Below are 21,967 nucleotides of genomic sequence, written 5' to 3'. Positions count from 1 at the left end.
ATCTTTTAATATATATAAATATATGTATATTTTAATTTTGTACTTCAGGTTAAACATATTTTGCAAAGAATGATGTTTCATCTGTAATATAACAAATCATTAAAGATTTATAAAGAAAGTATAAATTTTTAAAATAATACATATATGTAATATTCTTTGTCTTAATAACTAATAAGTTTCTTTTTTAATATTTATAAATTTTAGTTTTAAATTATATTCAATCATCTACTATAAAATTTTAACACTTCATGACACTAACTTTATTTTATTAACTTTAAATATTAACTAAATATTATTATATAAAATACCCATAAAATTCACAGTGGGTATCTTTTAATATATAAGAATATATGTATACTTAAAACTTTTATCTTTTAAATCATTATTCAAAAATTTTTGTGTAAAATGTTAATTTATGAAAAAAAGTTTATCTTGTCTTCTAATTAACATAGTATTTAATATAAGTGTTTCTTTTTAATAAATTAATTAAAAATCTTAAATCAACTAATTTTGTCTATAAACAGTAAAAAATAGAAAGATTTTTTATCCAATTATATTTTAATTATCGGACCAATATATAATATATATATTAAAAAGTTTAAAATAATAGAAGGCAAATAATTTGATTTCTTAAAGACTTTTTTTTTCTTAAATTTGTTACGCTATTTATGATGAATATTGAAAATTTTACTAATAATAGATAAAAAAATTATGCAAGCTACTTATTAAGATTAAATTAACACTATTTATATTTATTTATTTCCTTATTTAAATGTCCTTAAATAATTATTTTTGAGCTAAACTATTAAATATTTTTAAGAATTAGAATAAACTTTTTTTCATAAAATATTTATTCATAAATTGTTTATACTTTTTTTAATACCAAAACGTTTGTTTAGTATTTTATTATTTATAATGTTATTTGTTAATAATTAACCTAACATAAATTTATCAATAATTTTATTTTAAAAAAAATGTTTTTATATACTTTTTGGTAATGTGAAAAAATATAAGCACTCCTGTGAAATATTTTTAACTCAAACTTATTAAATCTTTTTTAAGAAGGATCATTCTTATTATTTAACGTGTGTGTTTATAATAAAATATTACCATTCAAATACCCACATTGCCTTTTAATGTAAACTACAAGTTTAAGGGCATTTATGGATAAATATATTTAATTTTTTAATATTACATATGATGAAGAAAATTTATTTTAACAATTTTTTTTATATATAACACTTTTTGTCATTCTCTTATAATTTTTTGATTTACTATTTACTAAATTGGAGGAGTCTAAACATAATTTGTCAACTTGTTAAGGAACAAATGACTTATTTAATGAAGATATGTATATATTTATCATTTAATTCCCTTAAGCATTTTAATCTTTCACATCCTTATATATAAAATAATTTATCAACAGTTTTATAAAAGTATCTTTTTTTTTCAACTTCTTTTTGTTATTTTTGAAAAAAAAATAAAAAGAACAAAAGAATTTGTTTCAATTTTTTTTGTAGAAATTTAATAAAAAAAACAGAATATACTTACCTACAAAGCATTCACATGAGACTCGAACATTTAAATTATATTTTTCCCATATCTGACAATCACTTGTTCCAACATTTCTTAACACTACAAAATTCATATGTTTTTGATTACAACGACCATGAGCTAAAAAAATGATTCATTAAAAAAGTACGCTTTTATTATTTTGTTTTATATTTTTTTTCAAACATCTTTCATAAAAAATTGTTTAAAATTAAATTTTATTTTCATAGAATAATTGATGTTTAACAAAAAAACATTATATTAAAGATAATTTATTTAACATCTATACATCTTTCAATCTATTGAAACATCCTCTAATTTTAAGACAGTTTTATTATCATAAAACATTGTTTTTTATTTCCTTAAAAAAAAAGATCCATTCACAACCTTAGATAAGAAAGTACAGAAGAATAGAAATTAAAAGGGAGGAGAAATTTATATATTTTCACAATTACTAAATTTGTCTTTTTTTTTTTTTTTACTGCAAATACATGCATATAATACAAAATCATTTAAATAATAAAAATTCATTTTTATTAAAAAGACTTCCGCTGAGCATTGTTAGCGTTTATCTATATCATATTTAAGCCTAACAAAGCTAATTATATTCCTCCAACTATATAAAATACATATATCATTAGCCTATTACAAAATACTTATAAAAATATTATTTGTAGGATAGATAAACTGATTACGCTAAAAGAAGTTATAAAATTTTAAGATATAATTATAAAAATATACGTTTTTGCAAAAAAAAAAAATTTCCTTCTAAATTCTATACATCTCAATGTAACTATTTAAATAATATATGTTAACAAAAAAAAGGGATTATTATTATTGATAATATTATCTTATTATCTTTAATATTTATCATTATATACATTTCCTCTTTCTTATTATTCTTATATTTTTTATTTCTTTTTTCCTTATTATAATTATAAAGAAATTATAGTTAATTTATTTGAATTTAATTTATAATATAGTTTTTGATTTTTAAAAGTTCATAAATCAAATCAACAATTTTACTTCTTTAAACTTTTTTTTTTTTTTTATTTATAATTAACTTACCGAAATCATAAAAGTAAAGGCAAGATTTATCTTCATCACACATCACTTCATTTATAAAAGGAGGGAAAAAATTTTCTGGTAACCTTCTTATTCCTTGGCATGCTCCACATAACCGTAAATAACCGTCCTCTTCCTCACCCCGTTTATCACAGCCGAATGGAACTATATATACTTCACCTATATATTTTAATAAATACATTATTTTAGTAATATAAAAAAAATTTTTTTTTTTTAAAATTGATAAACTTTAAAAATTATTTTTTTTATATTATTTTAACTTACCAATTATTTTTGGTCCTTTACTTATGTTTAAATTAAAGTTTTCATTATGATTTGTTTGATTAAATGATTGTAAAAAATTATCATCTACAAAAGCACGCCTTTTTGACCGAATTTTTTCCTTATCCATTCTTAATGATGGTGATGATACTGTTCTCCTTGGTGTATGAATCGATAAATTTTTTAATTTAGCTATAACTTCAGGTTGCCTAATATCACATTTTAAGTCTAATTCCATTAAAATTCTTTCTAATGCTTCAATATTTCGTTTAACTGTTTGTTCACTATTCATATGACTACTTTGTTTTCTTGATTCATATTGATCAGATATTGTTCTATCTAAAAATCTTAACAAACCTGATGCATCCCATGCCATTAAATCTGGATTATATGTTCCTTTTTGTTTTAATTCATTTATCAATTCTGTTTGAGTAAGTTTTTGACATTCAATAGATGTATGATTAACCTAAAAAAAATTATTATTGTTAGAATAATATTATTATAACATTTTTTTTTAGAATCTTTAAGTTTATCTTTAAAAAAAACTTAAATAAATATAAAAAGTACAATTAGTAAATTAACAAAAAAAGTTTTTTTTACTGATAATATTTTCTACAACTCTATTGTTAATATAGAGATAAATATATTCATTTTTAATATACATAATTTACTCATAAATATTTGATTATAAGTGCAAACTATGTGAAATAAATATTAAAAATAAGGATAATTAAGTCCTTTTTTTTCTATCATACATATGATAATGTATGGCTTTTTATGTTTCTTACTGTTGGTATAAATTGGTTACTTCTTAATGGAATTGATGCCGACAATCTATGTTGTAAGGGTTGAGGAGACTCATTCTCATCAACTACCTTATTATTATCAGTTTCTTTTGAAATTGACATTTTTATAGATTTTGTTGTCATTTTTATATCATTCATCTCCTTATCATTAAACATTTTTTTGGTAGTAGTCATATCTTTTTTTAAATTATCTAAAATATATCCATCATAATTAACGTTATTATCATAGAATGTTGTGTCATATTCTGATTCTGATGATATTTTATTATCATTTCCATCTATTTCTTGATAAGTATTTAATGGCAATAATTCTTCATTTTCATATTGTTCTCCAGAACTTTCATAAATATCAATTTTATTTCCAATAACTATTGGACTGGTTGCTTGATTTCTAAGTATTTCTATTCTTTTTTTCATATATCCAGATTTCATATTTGGTAAAATAGAAGAGACTGGGGCAAATTTATTTAATTTAATTTTATCACTCTTTTCAATAGCCTCATCTAATTGTTTTAATAATATTGTAAGATCATTTTTATATTCATGTAATTCTGTTGCTTAAAAAAATACAAAAAGATTAACAAACATTTTTTTTAGATATTAAAAATTTTTATTAAAAAATTTATTAACCTACGTATTGCATGCTTCATATTGAAGTGTTTCCACTTTTCACTTATTTTTTTAGCGATCATTTCAAAGGTTGTACTTTCAGATTTCACGACAAATTGTTGTTGTTCCAATAGCTTTATATCATTTTTTGAAATCCCATCAACAACATGACAATTTACAATTTGAATGATACTAGATAATAATAAGATAAGTGATAGAAAGCTTAAATTTATTTTATTTAAAATGTTTTGATTTTTAGAAGCATTATAGTTTTTATTTGAAAACCCAATTTTTCTATTAAAATTTGATATATTTTTAAGCATTCTCTAGAAATAGTATTTAAATGATAGAATAGTAGTATTATTAAGTAAAAATAGTCAAAAACACTTACATTTCTTACAATTGTCTTTATTATTATAATAATAATATTAAAATTAAAATTTATACAAATTATTTTTATCAAATTTTTTTTTTTTAAAACAATAATAAGACAGGAAAAAAAAATATAAAAGATGATAAAATTATGTTTGGTGAGGAAATATTTGATATGATAAACAAAATACTTTGTAAAGATATGTGTATATATGAACAATTGATGATATAATGATGTAATACCAAGGTTATAGTGCTATAAACACAAAAATTTTTCTATATATTTCTATATATCATTTACTATCCTTTAAGAATTTAATAGATGATAACACATAAAACACTAACATGAATAAGAAAAGTTTTGGTCGATTTTATCCAAATCATTTTACTTAATATATATAATTTGTCTTTATTTACATTTTTATCATGTCTTCATTTCTTCATGTTTCAAAATTAGTTTTATTAACCTTTTTATATGGATTAAATAAAAAAATTCTTTTTTATACATTTTTAATAATAATTTTTAAATTAATGCATTAGGGTAATTTTTTAAGAAGTAATGAAAAAAAAAATTAAATTTTATATTAATTAAAATTATTGCAAAATTATTATTACATTATATATGTATATTATTAATTAAAAGTCTTTGACAATATTTTTTAATTTGATAAATTAAACACTTTTTGTCATTAATATAAATTAAAAATATATATGTATATATATATATAAATTAATAATTTATTTTGACAAACTTTAAAGATATTTATCAGTGACGTTTAATGATGTTGTACAAGGACAAAAAAATTTTTAATTTATGGTTGTTTAATTAAAAAAGTTTGATTAGGAATATAACACATTCATTAACTTTATCCAAAATATAATATACAATTTTCTTATGAATATAGATAAAAATTATTATTTTTTTTTTCTGTAAATTGAAATAAATATAATCTTTCTTTTAAAATTTTGTGTTACTTGATCTAGGTCTAAAAAATAAGGAAAAAAAAAAATTAAAATATTAAATTTAATAATAAAATTTATTTTTATTTTTTTTTTAAATAGAAGAAAAAGAGAAAAAAAACATCATTTACATCATAACATTTAAATCTTGAATGATACTTATTTTTGTTTTAACTATACTTTACCATTCACAATTAAGAAACATAAATATCTATTTTTTCGTGTAAAAAATAATTAAATTTTGTAAAAAAAATTTTTTTTTTCTTTTTTTTTTTTACAAAATTTACTTAATTATAGTAGTTTATTTATTTAAAAACAAATATTTATTAATTCTATGCTCCTGCTGCGTATTTATTATTTTCCTTCATCTTCAAAATATATCTAATAGAAGTTAAAAATTACTAAAAAAAATTTATAGAATAAAATTTTGTGTTATAAAATAGAATTATATATATATATACATAAAAAAGATTATTTTATAGTAAGAAAAGTTAATGATATAAAAATTGGAAGACTAAACTTTGTGAAACATCATCCATGAAAAATGATTATATTTTTGTACAATAAAATAAAAAATTATTCTCTTATTATATTTTCTAGTTTTATCTTTATTTTATACATATTTAGTCTAAATGTAATATTATTTTTTTTATAATTGACAAGAAAGATTGTTTGAGAAATTTATTTAAAAGATGAGCTAACATCAAACTTAATTAAATCCTAAAATGTCCTCTCCCATTACTTAAAGAATGTTTTATAAAGTATAACTAGCCTTTTTTTTTTTAAAAATTTTATCATACTATTAAATAATAACTATTTTAAAGTTAAAAATTTTTTAATCTATTATTTATTTATTATGTAAATAAAAAATTTAATTGAATAATAATTATAGTTACAATTAATAATCAAACTAATTATATATATTTTTTACCATTTTTCTAAAAAAGATTTTCTTCTTTATTGAAGAAAAAAGAAAAGAATTAATATGTGGGAAGGATTTTTGATGTAACCTTTCACTTCTATATAAAATTGATGTATTTCAAGTATGGACTAGTGAGAGTTATTTAATTTATATAAATGTGATCTTTTTTTACTTTATTATATAAAAATTAATTAAAAACATTTTTTTTTTATAAATGTCTCATATATAGATATAAATTTTTAAAATATTCATACTTAATAATAAAACTTATAAATATAATTTATTAAAAATGCTCTTATAATTTTTAAAGTTAGTTTATCACTATTAGATAATAAAAATTTCATTAAACCTTTATTGGTATTGTAATACATTAAAGAAAATATATAAAAATAGGAGGAGAAAAGAAAATTTTTTGAATATTTGTTAAAAATAGAGATAAATTAAAATTTAAAACATTATATTTATTTCACTTAATAATAAAATATAGTGCATTAAATAAAGTAATTTTTTCTGTTATTGTCAGCTTTAATAAAATAAAAATCTCAAATTTGTAGTATATTAAAAATTATTAATACTTTCTCTTTTCAGGTTTATAAAACTCTCTTTTTTAGTAATAATATTATTTATGAAAAAATATTCATAATATAAAATTATTTCTATTAAATAATAAAATCACAAAAAACATTTTTTCTTTTTGATATCATTATGCTATATTAAATAACTAGTGTTTTATTTCATAATATTAAAAAAGACATAATGATTAGAAGAAAAATGTACATTTAAACTTCCTTATTAATGAAAATAAAGTTAAATTTCTATAATTTCAAAATTAATATTTTGTGATTGTATCTATTTTCAGTTATCCATACAAAATAATGCCTAATATTTCATTTTATTCATTTCTTTTCTCAATTTCTATGGTACATTTATTTAATATATTTTTAAAAATTCTTTTTCTCATATTTCATAAAATAAAAGTTTCCTTATCAAATATTTTCTGAAAATACTTTTTTTTATATAATAATTATCCCTTTTTTATCATAAAAATATAAGTATATTATATTTTATAAAAAAAATGGTTTAAATAATGAAATGAATATGAATAGATTAAATTCATAAAGAATTAATTTCTTAAATTTATACATTACATTTTAAAAAGCATAATATATCAATTTAATAAAATGATATCTTTTTATGAAGATACATTAAATATTATTATTATTTTTTTTTTAATTCTGTTTGTTTACCTTTCAATTTTATTAAAATAAAAAATTTGTATTATCACGTAGTAAATGTTTTTAATATTATTTTTTGTTATGTTCTTTATGTTACAATCTTCTTTAAATAAATAATTTATTTATGAAAAATTTACAAAAAAAAAAAAATATTACTTTTAATTTTTTTGATACTTAGGTTTATTAAAAGTGGAGAGAGAAGAAGATAAGCACATCGATCATGGGTACTATCGCAAATGGTAATGATTCCCAATCAGATATTTCATGTGCGCAAGCTATAGAAGTATTTGAAAAACTGAATTATTATTTTGTAGATGAACCTATTATTGCTAATCATAAAAGAGCTCCAGTATGGGTAAGTTTTTTAATATATAATTATATATAATATATTTATATATATTTTTTTAATTAATAAATTAACTTTTTTTTTAATTTTATAGTTAGGAGTTATTATTGCTTTTGCATACTCCATGGTCATTATTTTTGGTGCTTTTGGAAATATTTTGACAATTTTTATTGTTTTAAGAAACAAAAGTATGAGGACTGTTCAAAATTTTTTTATCATTAATTTAGCATTAGGTGATTTTATGATTTGTACAATCACTGCGCCAATAACATTTTTTAATATTTCTTTTACTTTTTGGAAATATGGAAATGCTTTATGCAAATTTGTTAGTTCAATTGGAGGTTTCAACATCTTCCTATCAACTTTTTCTATTACAGCTATTGCACTTGATCGTTATTTTCTTGTTATCTTTCCAACACAACAACAACGTCAAAAATTTTTTTCAATTATATTATTTGCTCTTATTTGGATTATATCACTTTTACTTTCAATACCAATAGTTATAGTATCAAGTTCAACAATGTTTTATGAAGTTGAATTTTGTAATTTAACATTATATTTATGTAATGAAAATGAACTTGCTTGGGATAAGGTTTGTTTTTTTTTCTAAAAAAAAAATATATTATTAAATATTATTCTTTTTTTTTTTATTTTTATTTTGTAGATGCCTTTTAGCAAATTATCATATACAATTTCTATCATAGTAATTCATTATGCTTTTCCAATTGTTTCAATGGTATTTGCTTATACAAAAATTGCTTCTAGAATGCATTCAAGATTTGTCCATCGTAATAATATTAAATTAATTGGTGAAGATGCTAATAATAGAAGAAAACATGTTGCTGAAAGACAACGAAGGACAAATTTTTTGTTAGCATCGCTTGTTTTACTTTTTGCCATTGCATGGCTTCCTTTTAATATTTTTCATATGTTACTATCATTAAAAGTTATTACATATTCTGGAACACTATTTGCTCTTTGTCATTTAATGGGAATGATGTCAGCATGTCTCAATCCAGTATGTTATGCATTTTTTAATCAAAATTTTAGAAATGAACTTTTTATTATTTTACATAAATTAAAACTTCGCAAAAATTCAAATATTAATGGAATTAATAGAACTGAATACTCAGCAACTGTCAAAAGATCAACATGTATGGGTACAAATAATACTCATCATAAATCAGTCTCAACTGTTGTTATGCCAGACAATAGTCTTAAAATATCAATTGATAATAGAAGTATCTCACAATGTAATCTTGATACAATACCAATGGTACCAATTTTACCACAAATATCTAATACAGAAAATACTCTTAAACCAGAAAATATTTTAAAAAGAGTAGGGAAAAATGAAATTGAAGTATTATTAGAAAAAGATTAAATAGATTTTTAATGATTGATATAATTTTTATTCTTACTACTTTTTATTTTTTTTTTTTAATGATCATTTTATCATACTTATTTTGCACGCAACTTAAAGCTTTAAAAAAAGTTAGTTATTAAAAAATAATATTAAAAAAAGTTAATTTCTAATTATAAAGATTCATAGTAATTTAGCAACAAATATTTCCTGCACAACATTGTTTTCCACCACCACATTTTCCATTAAAGCAAGCTCCATATGGTGTTACATTTCCAGGGCATGATGAACAACAATATCCATTTGGTTGACAAGTAAATCCAGCAGCACATGCACCATTATTGCATCTTCCACCTGATCTTCCAACTTTACATTCACAACAATATTTTGATGCAGTACATTGGAATCCATTACCACATGTACCTTGTGCACTACAGGCACCAACAGAAGCATAACCACCACATGCATATTTCCATTCTTCAGTATTAACAGTACAACATAATCCATTTACACAATTTTTGCCAACAGGACATTGTGATTTATCACTACAACGAACACTTGTTGGTTCACCTGTATAACAATAATAATTATTAGATGGTGTAGTTGGAACACTACAACAGCAACCATTTATACATGTTGATGTACCTTGAAAAACTCTAAGACAATCAGCAGCAGAATTACAACCAACACCAAGAGGATTTCCACCATTTGTACATTTTCCTACACTTTGTGAACATGCTAAATTAATAAAAAAAAATTTTTTAAATGAATAAAAACATATATATATATATAAATATTTATAGTTTATTTAAACTTACGAACAGTTGAATAGTACTGATTTGGATATACACCACATATATAATATACAGATTGCCTTTTTATTCTATTATTATCATTTTCAATATTATCCAAAAAAACGTTATCTTTTAATACATTTTCATTAATTGAAGCATTTAAATAAAGAAATGGTAATACTTCACATATAGTTTTTTGTAAACTAATCAAAACAAGAAGCAACAACATTTGATAAAACATGTTGCTTTTAAATTATCTTGAGTATGAAATGATTTTTCCTTTTTATAGTAAAAATTTTACACTTATACAATAAAATAATAATAGAGGATTCACTGTCTATGGACATTTTAATCTTTCTCATTTTTGGATTTTTGATAAAGATATTATACAATGTAAATAATTTAATCAGCTGAGTAAGTATTGTATATATAATTATAGATGGTAAAAGATATCCTCACGAAAAAAGGAGTCATTTTTAGGATAGATGAACAAATATAATTTATACCATAAATTGATATGATTAATAAATGTTTATATGTTTAATCGATGTTTATAAAAGTTTTTCATTTATTTAATACTTTTTTTTTTAATTTTACATTTTTAATAAATGAAAGAAAATTTTTTTTTTTTTTTCAGATAATATTTGATTTATTGTATAAAAATAAATTTTTAATAATTGGAAGAATGATATAGTCATATTAATGTAAATTATTATGAAGTAAAAAAATTTTTTAAGGTGAAAATAATTATTTATGATATCATTAGTGAAAAATTTTCTTATCAATGCATCTTATAAAATAAATAATAAATAAAACTTGTCTTTTTTCATTGTCATTATATTATTGTTTTGTTACAAAGAAAATTTTATTATATTTTTCAAAATTTATTATTATATTTTTTATTCTTCAAAAATATCTTTTTTTTAAACTTTTCTATTTTTAAATAAAAATATAGTAATAAAAAAAAGTATATATATAAAAATATAATAAGATATATGTATATATACATAATTATAATAGTTTTAATCGATTTTCGAGTTAAAGATATGAGTATAAATTATTGTTATTCAGATACTAATAATATAGATAAAATGATCATCTGACTGCCGTTTTATTTATATAATTCTTTAAAACATTACTACTGTCGCGGATATTTTCTTAAATCACACTTATCTTTAATATTTTGTTAGCAAATAATATTACTCATTGCTTATTTTTCAATTGACTAAGAATTTTCTAAGCACATATTTTATTTGATAGTTTTTTTTTCCAAAATTTAATATATAGAAATATTTATTTACCCATATTATAAGATGTCAGCAGAAGAATTATCAAAAGATTTTACTGATTCAGAAAAGGAAACTTTATCAAAAGTTGCTTCTGCTGGAAAAGGTGTAACACAAGTTATGCATCGTTGTGAAGCCGCAAAAACTTCAGGATACCTTGGTAAGAAATTTTATTAAAATAAAATATAAAAAAAAAGTATTATTTTATAATAACTGTGTAAATAATGATAAATAATATAAAATAAAAACTTATTCATTCACTGATTATTAAGTAAATGACAATAAATTGTCTAATTTTTTTTTTCAACTATTTGTAGATCTTTCTTCATGCTCATTGATGTACATTGCGGATGCTATTTATTTAGTTTTGAAAGGATATATGATTGACAAAGTATCTTTACAAGATAATGATTTGCAAAAATTTCCAATAAAAATGATAACCAAATTTCCACAGCTGTATTGTAAGTTTTAGATAATAGATGATTTATTAACATATAAACTTTAAATCAAAGGTAAATCTATTATTTACTCATATGTTTTTCATTTAAAATATCTTTTATAAAAATTTTATATTTTTTTTTATAAGCAAATTATTAATAAAATTTATAACATTATGTTACTTCATATTTATAGTTATTAATGTACGAAAAAATAAGATAAAAGAAATTCCTGATGAATTAAACAAATGGGAAAAAGTGAAAGCTGCAAATTTTGCCTCAAATAAGTTAACAGTTTTTCCAGAAGCAATATATTCATGGAGTAATTTGGCAATTCTTGATATCAGTGAAAATGAAATTGATACATTAGATGTTATAAGATTATTTACAGCATGCAAAAAATTGACAATACTTAATATTAAAGATACATTAATATCTGAAAATATTATAAAGTCAATAAAAAATTATCCAGGAAAGGTTGCAAACTTTAAACTGGAATGTTAAAAATATTTCTTTTTTTTATATTTGATAATATATATAATATTATAAATATTTTTTTTCTCAAATGAAAATTTATAATAATAATTTTTTCATTATTTTATAAATAAATATTTATATTAAATTAAAAATTAAATTATAACTTTTTTTTTCTTGTAAAATAATAAATATCATGATAAAAAATTGTTAATGTGTTTTGCTATTTCTTGTGAGTTATCACTATTTAAAATCTGATAATGAGAACTGTTTATGTGGTGCAAAATGACATTTGTAAATAAATTCCACCATAAATAAGGATTTTGATTTGTTGTTGATGAAAATAATAATATTTTGATATTAAAATTTTTTGTTGGTAAATAATTAATAACTAATTGTAAAAGATTCCAAGAATGGTTTATAACATCTGTCATATCATTAGGGAATTTTACAATGCTAATGTCTGATGAAATATAATTATTTTTTACATATTTTAAAAGTGATTCTGAATGTTCTTTAAATGTATAATTTTTATTCCACCTGTTGTCTGCAATACCATCAATATTAATTATATACATATTATTTATGTATGATGTAGACTGATAAAATTCATATGCTACAATACCACCAAAAGAAGTACCAATTAGTAGTGTTGGTATATCTGTTAAGGGATAATATTTTTCTTGGAAATTTATTTTAAGATACTCAATAAATGAGGAAAAATCTTTAAAATTTTCAATAAATTTTGGATAAGATATTGGAATAATATCAATATTCTTAAAATAAATCTTGAGATAATTGATTAAATTATTGTATGGCTGAGCGCCTCCAAATAATCCTGGAAATAAAATAACTCTTATATTTTCAATATTTTTTTGTCCATTTTTTTTTGTTAATAACACAATATCATTAATAGTTTCACAAGATAAAAATTCATTCATACTTATATCTATCTCCAAATTTTTTTTTATAAGATAATTTAATCTAATAAATGATAATGAATTACCACCTAATTCATAAAAATTGTCATTATAATTAATTTCAGATGTTAAAGGTATTTCTAAAACATTTTTAATAATATCAATAACATTATTTATAGCATCTTTTTCTTTGTTTTTATTTTGAGTTTCTTTCAAAATAATTTTTATTGTTTCTTCAAAATTATCAAAAATGTTAGATGCTTTATCTTCTTTAATTAGGGAAGAGTGAATTTTATATTCAAAAACAAAATAATCATTAATTTTATCAATGTTACATTGTATCGGATCTAATATATTATCATTATCTATGTTTTCCAATTCTTCAATTAATTGACTTTTTTCTTTTCCACTAGAATATTCCATATCATAACGGCAATTAAAGTAAATGTCGTACAAATAAGACATTGAACCTTGAGATCGTAATTTCCCTTTTAAAAATGGCCATGGAATTTCCGTATATTTCATACATTTATCAAAGGATTGTTTTGTTGATTGTATAAAATCTTTAATTGTTAATTTTTGAGACACATCAATATTAATGTTTAAAAATAGATTATTTAAAAACAATCCAATTGTCTGGGGTATCCTTTGAATGGTAGAAAAATTTTCTTTATCATATAGGGGTCTATTAAAAAAAGGAAATAAGATAGAAATTGTTTTTTTATTTCTTGTATTATTATTATTAAATAATAATTCTTTTTCTTCTTTTTCCAAAGTTGTTTTAAAAAAAATATCACTACATTGAAAAAGATGATATGAAAAAATTGACAAAAAGGTAACAAAAGGTGACACCTGATAAGATGACGATAGTATAAGTAATTGAGAGGATTCTTCTTTTGTTAATAAATACTTTTTAGTGTAACATTTAGTATGTTGTTTATTATAAGATGTTTTTAAAATATTTTGTTTAATTTTAACATTAAAAAAACCATCGTATATTTGATTATTTGTTAAGTATATTGAATACTCCTCAGCAAGTTTATTATAAATATTATATTTTAATGTTTGGTTGTAACAATAAGATATGTAAGAATAGGTATCTTTATCATTATTTGACAAAATCCAAAATGATTCTTCATCCATTGAAATGTATTGATTAATATATGAATGAATAATTTTTGTTGTCCAGGCATCAGTTACTATGTGATTCATTATTAAAACAACAATCAACTTAGAATTAAATAAATATATATATGGTTTTACTGGAATTTCTAATGATAGATTAAATTTTTTATTATAATTTTTTTGGATATCTTCTTTAATTGCATAAATATTATTAAATGATTTAATTTGAAAATAAAAATAGCACTCTGTTAGTGATAAAGCTTTTTGTATAATGGTTGATGATTGTTTATCTTCAATATATATTGTTCTTAACATAATATTATTACCAATAAGTTTCATAAAAATTTTTTGCAAATGAGTTTTTTTTTCAAAATGAATATTTATTTCTTCAGCAAATATAATATTCGTATGTCTATATTGAAATGTTTGATTAAGAAAATACATTTGATATTGTTGAAAAGATAATTGTATATTATTAGGATTAAAATTGACTGGAAGTGTATTTTGATAAGATAAAGAAGTTTTTTGTTTGTTTAAATTTTTAAATTTAAAATTTTTTGCTTTTATTAAATCATAGATTGTTTCATGGTAATAGATATCAGTTACATAAATATGGGGATTAAAAATATTATTTATTTGGTGCATAATTTGGATAGAATTAATTGAATTACCACCAACTTCAAAGAATTTATCATTTATTGTAATTGTTGAATTATTAAGATTTTTTCTCCAGATTTTCAAAATTATTGATGTTTCTTTATTTAGTTTAGTTTCACAATTAGTATTATTTGAAAATAATGATAAAATTTTTTTATTATCTATTTTCATATTTTTTGTTAAAAAAATTTCATTAACATTTTTAAATTTGTTTGGAATAGCATAATTTGGTAAATTATCAATACAATATTTTTTAACTATTTCTTCATCAATAGGATTTTTGTAATCATTTGAAACATAAATTCCATACAATTTTTGATCATTATATATTACTCGACTATACTTTATTCCATCTATTTGATCTATTGTTGATTCAATATCACTTAATTCAAGTCGGAATCCTCGAATTTTAATTTGATTATCATTTCTTCCAATAAATATGATATCACCTGAATCTGTTACTTCTACAACATCACCAGTTTTATACCAAATACCATAAAAATATTTTAATTTATTTTGATTATTTAAAAAACCTCTTGTAACACCAATTCCAGTAATTAATAGTTCACCATAAGATAAAGAATTACATTCTTTTAATATTTTATTTTTCATATTTTTTATAGGTTTTCCAATATTTTGTGGATTATCATTTTTTCTCATAACTTTAAAAATACAATATCCTGTTGTCTCAGTTGGTCCATAATTTTGAATTGTTAATACATTATTATTAATCATATCATTAAAAAGTTTTTTAGGTAATTTTTCTGCTCCAACAATCCAATATTTTAATAATGACATTTCTTTTTTTTCTTCAATATTAAATGAAGATACTAAACCAGGAAATAACATAGCATGGGTAATATTATATTTTAAAATATCATTTATAAAATTTGATGAATCAAAGTATTGTAATTGTGATTGATATATAATTCCACCATTACATAAATTTCCAAAAATTTCAAGAATACTATTATCATAACAAAGTCTTGTAAATTGATAAATTGTAGAAAATGTTGATAAATAAAAATTTTTAGTACTTTGAATTATCATATTAATGATTGAATCTTGGTTTATACATATTCCTTTTGGTTGACCAGTTGTACCTGATGTATAAATTATATAAGCTAAATTATTTCCTATACAACGATATAAATGTTTATCATAATAACATTTATATGAATTATATATATAATCATTTTTTTTTATTATAAAAAGTCCATTACTTTCTTTAAAATATTTTTCTTTCCTTTTTTGTGGTAAATCATTATCTATTGGATTATATGAACCACCAGAATAAAGAATACCAAGAATATTAAAAATATCATTTATATCTTTATTAACTTCTATTGGTATAATTGTTTCTGGTACTAATGTTTCACCAACTTCTTTAAAATAATCTTCTTTAATAAAAAAAGAACGTTGAATAATTTTTTTTAATGTATCATTATAAGTAAGATTAATATCTTCTGTTTTTATACATATATTATTTGGAGTTAATAAAGATTGTTTGATTAAAAGGGATGAGATTGTTTCCTTATAATATATTTTATTATAATATTTTGAATGATTTAAAATGTCTTTAGTTATTTCATTAAGTGTAATATTTAGAAAATTATTAAAAGTTGAATTTTCCAAAAAATTTTTTTTTTTATGAAGAATAATTTTTATTTCTTCCCCTGTAACAATAAATATTGATAAATTATTTTTTGTATCATGTTGAATTTCATTATAAATATTCTTATTTATCTTTTCATTGTATTCATTACTAATCATAATAGGAATATTATCATCTATATAGTTATAAGTACATATATCACAATATTTTAACAATTTTACCATTGTTTTTTGAATTGATTCTAATATAGAATAATTATCAGTTACTTCAATCATAAATGGCATAACATTTACATACATACCAATAATATCTTTTAATAAAATATTTTTTTGTCTTATATCAAAAGGAATGTTAAAACATATTTTGTTGATGTTCAATGCTATTGATAAAGATTTTGACAATACTTTTAATAAGTAAATAAAAGGAGTTGTACTATTTTTAATTGAAAAACTTTTTATAATAGAACTATACTTTTTTAAATTCAAAATACAGGTTGAAAATTTATTTGAATGACCATATTGTTGAATTTTATTTTTTTGATATTTAATAATTTTTTTACAATTATCCAAATATTTTTTTAATTCACCACCAATTAAATTTTCAAAATATTTTGATTTAAAATTACTAATTATTTTAATTCTTTCATTAATATTAATATTTTTATTTATTTTATATACATCTGATTCTATTATTTTGTTTAATAATATCATTGAAGTACCATCAACTATTGTATGTCCAATATTTAAATATAAATTACTTTTTATATGATCAAAAAAGACATGAATCCATGGTTTTACAAATAAATCATTATATGAATATTGATAAAAATTTTGATTAATTTCTGTTACATTGTTAACTAATAAAAAGGATTCCGTTAAACTTAAAAAACGACAATAATAATGACCATCATTTAAGTATACAACAGATCTTAAATTTGGTTGAATTTTTAATAAATAGTTCATGTTATATGTTAATAATTTATTGTTAAAATTTTTTATCTTTATTTTAATATAATTACCATATTTCTTATTCATTTTTGGTTTTTTAATATTTTTTTCCATATACTTTATTATTGATATGACAAATGTATTCACTTCAATATTATTAAAATTTATGTGTTTTTCAATATTCTCCACATCTTTTTTAACTGATTTCACTAATTTTTGAGATATAATATTTACAAAATCTTTAATAATTGAATTTTCAAAAAGTATTTGAACATTAGCTGGAATTTTAAGTTCATGACGTATTGTTGAACATACTATTGCTCCAGAGATAGAATTTCCACCTAATTCAAAGAATGATTTTGTAGTGTCAATGTCATTGTCAATTTGAAGACATTCCTTAATTATTTCTATGATTTTATCATTTAAATTTTTGTTAATCAATTCTTTTAAAATGAATTTAAAATTTTCAACCAGTTCTTTTATTTTTTTCAATGAAAAATAATCTTTATTGTATTCTATTTGAAGGTGTATGTTATCATTAACAATTTTTATTGTCCATGTTTGATCAAATTTACCAACAATATTTTTTTCTTCTACTATTTCAACAGAAATATCATCATCTATTTGAATAATATTTTCCAAATTAAAACTATCTAAAATAAACATAAAAGAATATTTTTGATTGTTTATTTGTTTATTCAACAAGTTTTTAATTAGTATTTCATATGGAGGAACTTCATTTGATAAAACCTCTGTCAAGTTTTCTTTTATCTTTGATAGTAATTTAATTTTATTGGTCTCATTAAAATTTAAAATAAATGGAAATGTTTCAACAAAATATCCAACTGTTTTTAAATATTTATTTGGTCTATTCATAATTGGAATGTTAATGACTATCTCATCATTATAAAATTCTTTTAATGATTCTCCAAATGAATATATTAAGAAAGAAAAATAATTATCTGATTCAATTTTGTCAAAGTTTATATCAATAATTGCTTCAAAGTTGTGAACAAATTTTTTTTCATAAATAATATTTTTAACTGATTTTAAATTTTCAAAATTATCTTTCCATCGACTGTTGTATTCTAATGCATAATCAAAATAAGATACTATTTGATTATTTTTTATCAGATCTAAATTATTTCTAAATAATTGTTTAATTTGATCTTTAATAATGGTAAATGAAAAACCATCAATACTAATGTGATGAAATGTAATCCAAAATTGTTTATTTGAATTGACATTAACTTTTATTGGTATATCATTAGAAAGATTAAATAAAATATTTGACTGTTCTTGATTATATTGGAAATTTAAGAAACATTCCGTCATTGACAAGGCCTGTTGTATTAAATTAAATTTTTTTCTAATAAATATACTACGTAATGTTATGTTAAATTTTATCAAACTTTGTATTATGTATTTAATTTTAGATATTGAAAGGTCTTTGTTAATTGTTAATTTCCATTTAATGATATATTCATCATTTTTTCTTGAATATTCATTTGCAAACCACATATACTTTTGTCCATATGTTAAAGGAATATTTTTTGGTATTTTACAATGAATCATAGGTACTTCATTAATTTTTGTCTTTGAAAAATGTATACAATTATTTTCATATAGTTTTGACAATGTTTTATATTTAAAAAAATCTTTTAAAGAAATATTTATTCCATACTTATTTTCGAGATCTTGAACAATCATCATCAAGGTAATACTATTTGCACTTTTATCAAAAATATTATCATTAGGTGTTACGTAACTTCCTGGTAAATAATAATTTAAAATATCTAATATTTCATCTTCATATTCTAAATAAGTATTTGATGTATTAAAAACTTTTTCGTCATCATCAATTAAAGGATTAATTTGACTTAAAAAATGTTTATCAATTTTACCATTTATGTTAAGTGGAAGATTTTCATAATGTATAAAATATTGTGGAATCCAATTATTTGGTATATATTTACTTAGTATACTTTTAAAGTCACATCTTTTAGTGCCTGTATAATGTGCTACTAAAAAAATATTTTTTGTACTTTTATTTGTAAATAATGTTACACAAACGTTTTTGATATTAGTAAGTTGATATAAATAATCTTCAATAATTGAAATGTTAATTTGATGTCCATTTATTTTAATAAATGAGTCATTACGACCAACAAAAATAAATGTATTCTTATTTACATTATATGATACGATATCACCAGTCACCAGACATCTAATATGTTCATTTAAATATATAAAACTATTTTTTGTATCATCATTATAAATATAACCACGTGAAACACCTTCTCCAAATGTTACAAAATATTTTCCACCTGAATTTGATGGTAAAATATATTTTTTGTCATTGTCAATAATTCCACAACATGTATTTTGAAAAAAATGTCCTATCTCCTTTGGATCTGATTCTTTTCTCATGTCTTTTACATTAGTATATATTGAATGTTCAGTTAATCCATATTCTTGAAATATTTTTAATTCATTTGATGAATTATAAAGAATATTTAAAATTTCATTTTTAAGTGTTTCACCACCATACAACAAAACTTCTACATTTGATAACAATTTAATTTTATCCATATTTAATCTTTCTAAATAGGCTGGCATAATATAAGCATGAGAAATTTTATATTTCAAAAAGTTTTCCAAATTTGGTATTTTTGATTTTGATAAAATAATATTTGAACCATTAAAAAAAGATTGGAAAATATCAATAAAAAATATGTCAAATGAATGGTTAACAACTTGATAAATGGTACTATTCTCATTTATGAAAAATTTTTTTGTATATGCTGTAATAAGATTTAGAAGACCATTTAATTCAGAACAAACTATTTTTGGTTTTCCGGTAGATCCTGATGTTGATGTTAAATAAAATATATCTGTAACTTTTCGACAATTTCTATTAATACATACAGAATTTATTTTTATTTGAATAATTTCTTCAAAAGTTATTTCATTAATGTATAATACTTCTCCAATCTCATTATATTGATATAGTTCATTTTCAGGATTTAGTAAAAAGATTGAAAATTTTGAGAATGATAATGCTAAAATAACTTTTATTAAATTAATATTTCTATCAAAATGAACGACTATTGGTTTGTCGGGAATATCTATTTCTCCAAAAATGTTAAAATAATATAATTCAATTTGAAGATATAATTTAACTGCTTCGTTAAATATATTTTTAAAACTATAAATTTTTCCACTATTCTCTTCTATAATTTTTGAGTCTCTTAAATTAGTTTGCTTCTTTAAAATTTTGCAAATGTCAGAAGTTTTAATATAACTTTTTTTTTGTATCATATTTTTAATATTTATATTCTGGTAAATATTATAGTCATTTAAAGGAATATTTAGAGAATCATGTAAATGTTTAATTATTAATAAAAATCCATTAATCCAGGATTTCATTTGACTTTGATTAATTGTATTTTTATCAAATTTAACATTTACATCAATAGATGATTCATTTTGCATAAATGTCCAAACTTCTCTACACTCAAGATATGATGATTTCATTTTTTTAATTTTGTAGCCATTAGTTGATATTTTTGAAGGATCTTGAATAAACATAACATCAAATAAGTTTTTTTCTTTATTTTTAACCAATAATTTTATCTCATCATATGGGAATTGTTTGTGACATAGATGTTCTTGAAAAACTAAATCATTTGTAGTCATGATTTCTATCAATCTTGAATTTTTATTTATTTTATTAAAAAAAGGTATAATGTTTATGAATAAACCTATTGTATTATAAAATCTGTGATTTGGGCGATATTCACATGGAATACCAATTCCAATATTTGTTTTTCCATGAATTTTGTATGTTATAATTTTATAAATTGTTAGAAATATAGAAAAAATTGATATATTATATTCCATACTAATTTTTTTAAGAATATTAACAAAATTTAAAGGAATTTTAAAATTTAAATATTCAATTTCTTCATTTTCATTTTTCAATGAATGTTGTTCTTCTTCATCCATTTCTACACTAGAGAGTAACTTTGTAAAATATTGCTTATCAACTTCAAATTGTTCACTTTTATGATAATCGTCTTCTATTCTTTGATAATCATCATAACTATATTTTTCAAATAAATTATCTTCATAACTACTTAAATAATCAAGTAAAAATTGAAAACTTCTTCCATCTCCAACAATATGATGTAAAAGAATT

The 21,967-nt window shown here is 20.1% G+C and overlaps 5 protein-coding genes across 5 annotated transcripts; 2 read left to right on the top strand and 3 right to left on the bottom strand.

Moving 5' to 3' along the window:
- Window positions 1-49: 49 nt before the first annotated feature.
- SRAE_X000057700 (Hypothetical protein) lies at window positions 50-5,069 on the bottom strand (the record flags this gene model as incomplete). The annotated part of the gene is made up of 8 exons (XM_024644938.1): window positions 50-81; window positions 1,552-1,674; window positions 2,620-2,796; window positions 2,902-3,364; window positions 3,687-4,261; window positions 4,339-4,639; window positions 4,705-4,719; window positions 5,031-5,069. 8 exons carry the CDS (start codon window positions 5,067-5,069, stop codon window positions 50-52), a joined length of 1,725 nt encoding a protein of 574 aa, XP_024510446.1.
- Window positions 5,070-8,022: 2,953 nt separating this feature from the next.
- On the top strand, window positions 8,023-9,532 carry SRAE_X000057600 (Neuropeptide F receptor; the record flags this gene model as incomplete). Its single annotated transcript, XM_024644937.1, has 4 exons — window positions 8,023-8,068; window positions 8,117-8,157; window positions 8,243-8,740; window positions 8,813-9,532. 4 exons carry the CDS (start codon window positions 8,023-8,025, stop codon window positions 9,530-9,532), a joined length of 1,305 nt encoding a protein of 434 aa, XP_024510445.1.
- Window positions 9,533-9,704: 172 nt separating this feature from the next.
- On the bottom strand, window positions 9,705-10,534 carry SRAE_X000057500 (Cysteine-rich repeat-containing protein; the record flags this gene model as incomplete). The annotated part of the gene is made up of 2 exons (XM_024644936.1): window positions 9,705-10,249; window positions 10,330-10,534. The coding sequence occupies 2 exons, from the start codon at window positions 10,532-10,534 to the stop codon at window positions 9,705-9,707; spliced, it is 750 nt and encodes a 249-aa protein (XP_024510444.1).
- A 1,084-nt stretch (window positions 10,535-11,618) lies between these two features.
- SRAE_X000057400 (MIP03712p) lies at window positions 11,619-12,532 on the top strand (the record flags this gene model as incomplete). Its single annotated transcript, XM_024644935.1, has 3 exons — window positions 11,619-11,751; window positions 11,909-12,052; window positions 12,225-12,532. 3 exons carry the CDS (start codon window positions 11,619-11,621, stop codon window positions 12,530-12,532), a joined length of 585 nt encoding a protein of 194 aa, XP_024510443.1.
- Window positions 12,533-12,696: 164 nt separating this feature from the next.
- On the bottom strand, window positions 12,697-13,947 carry SRAE_X000057300 (Ebony; the record flags this gene model as incomplete). The annotated part of the gene is made up of 1 exon (XM_024644934.1): window positions 12,697-13,947. One exon carries the CDS (start codon window positions 13,945-13,947, stop codon window positions 12,697-12,699), a length of 1,251 nt encoding a protein of 416 aa, XP_024510442.1.
- Between the last annotated feature and the right edge of the window lie 8,020 nt (window positions 13,948-21,967).

The sequence above is a fragment of the Strongyloides ratti genome (genome assembly GCF_001040885.1).
Source record: "Strongyloides ratti genome assembly S_ratti_ED321, chromosome : X".
In the NCBI taxonomy this organism is placed as follows: domain Eukaryota; kingdom Metazoa; phylum Nematoda; class Chromadorea; order Rhabditida; family Strongyloididae; genus Strongyloides; species Strongyloides ratti.
The sequence above is the reverse complement of the archived record's forward strand: the minus strand, read 5'-3'. Positions and strand labels throughout refer to the sequence as shown.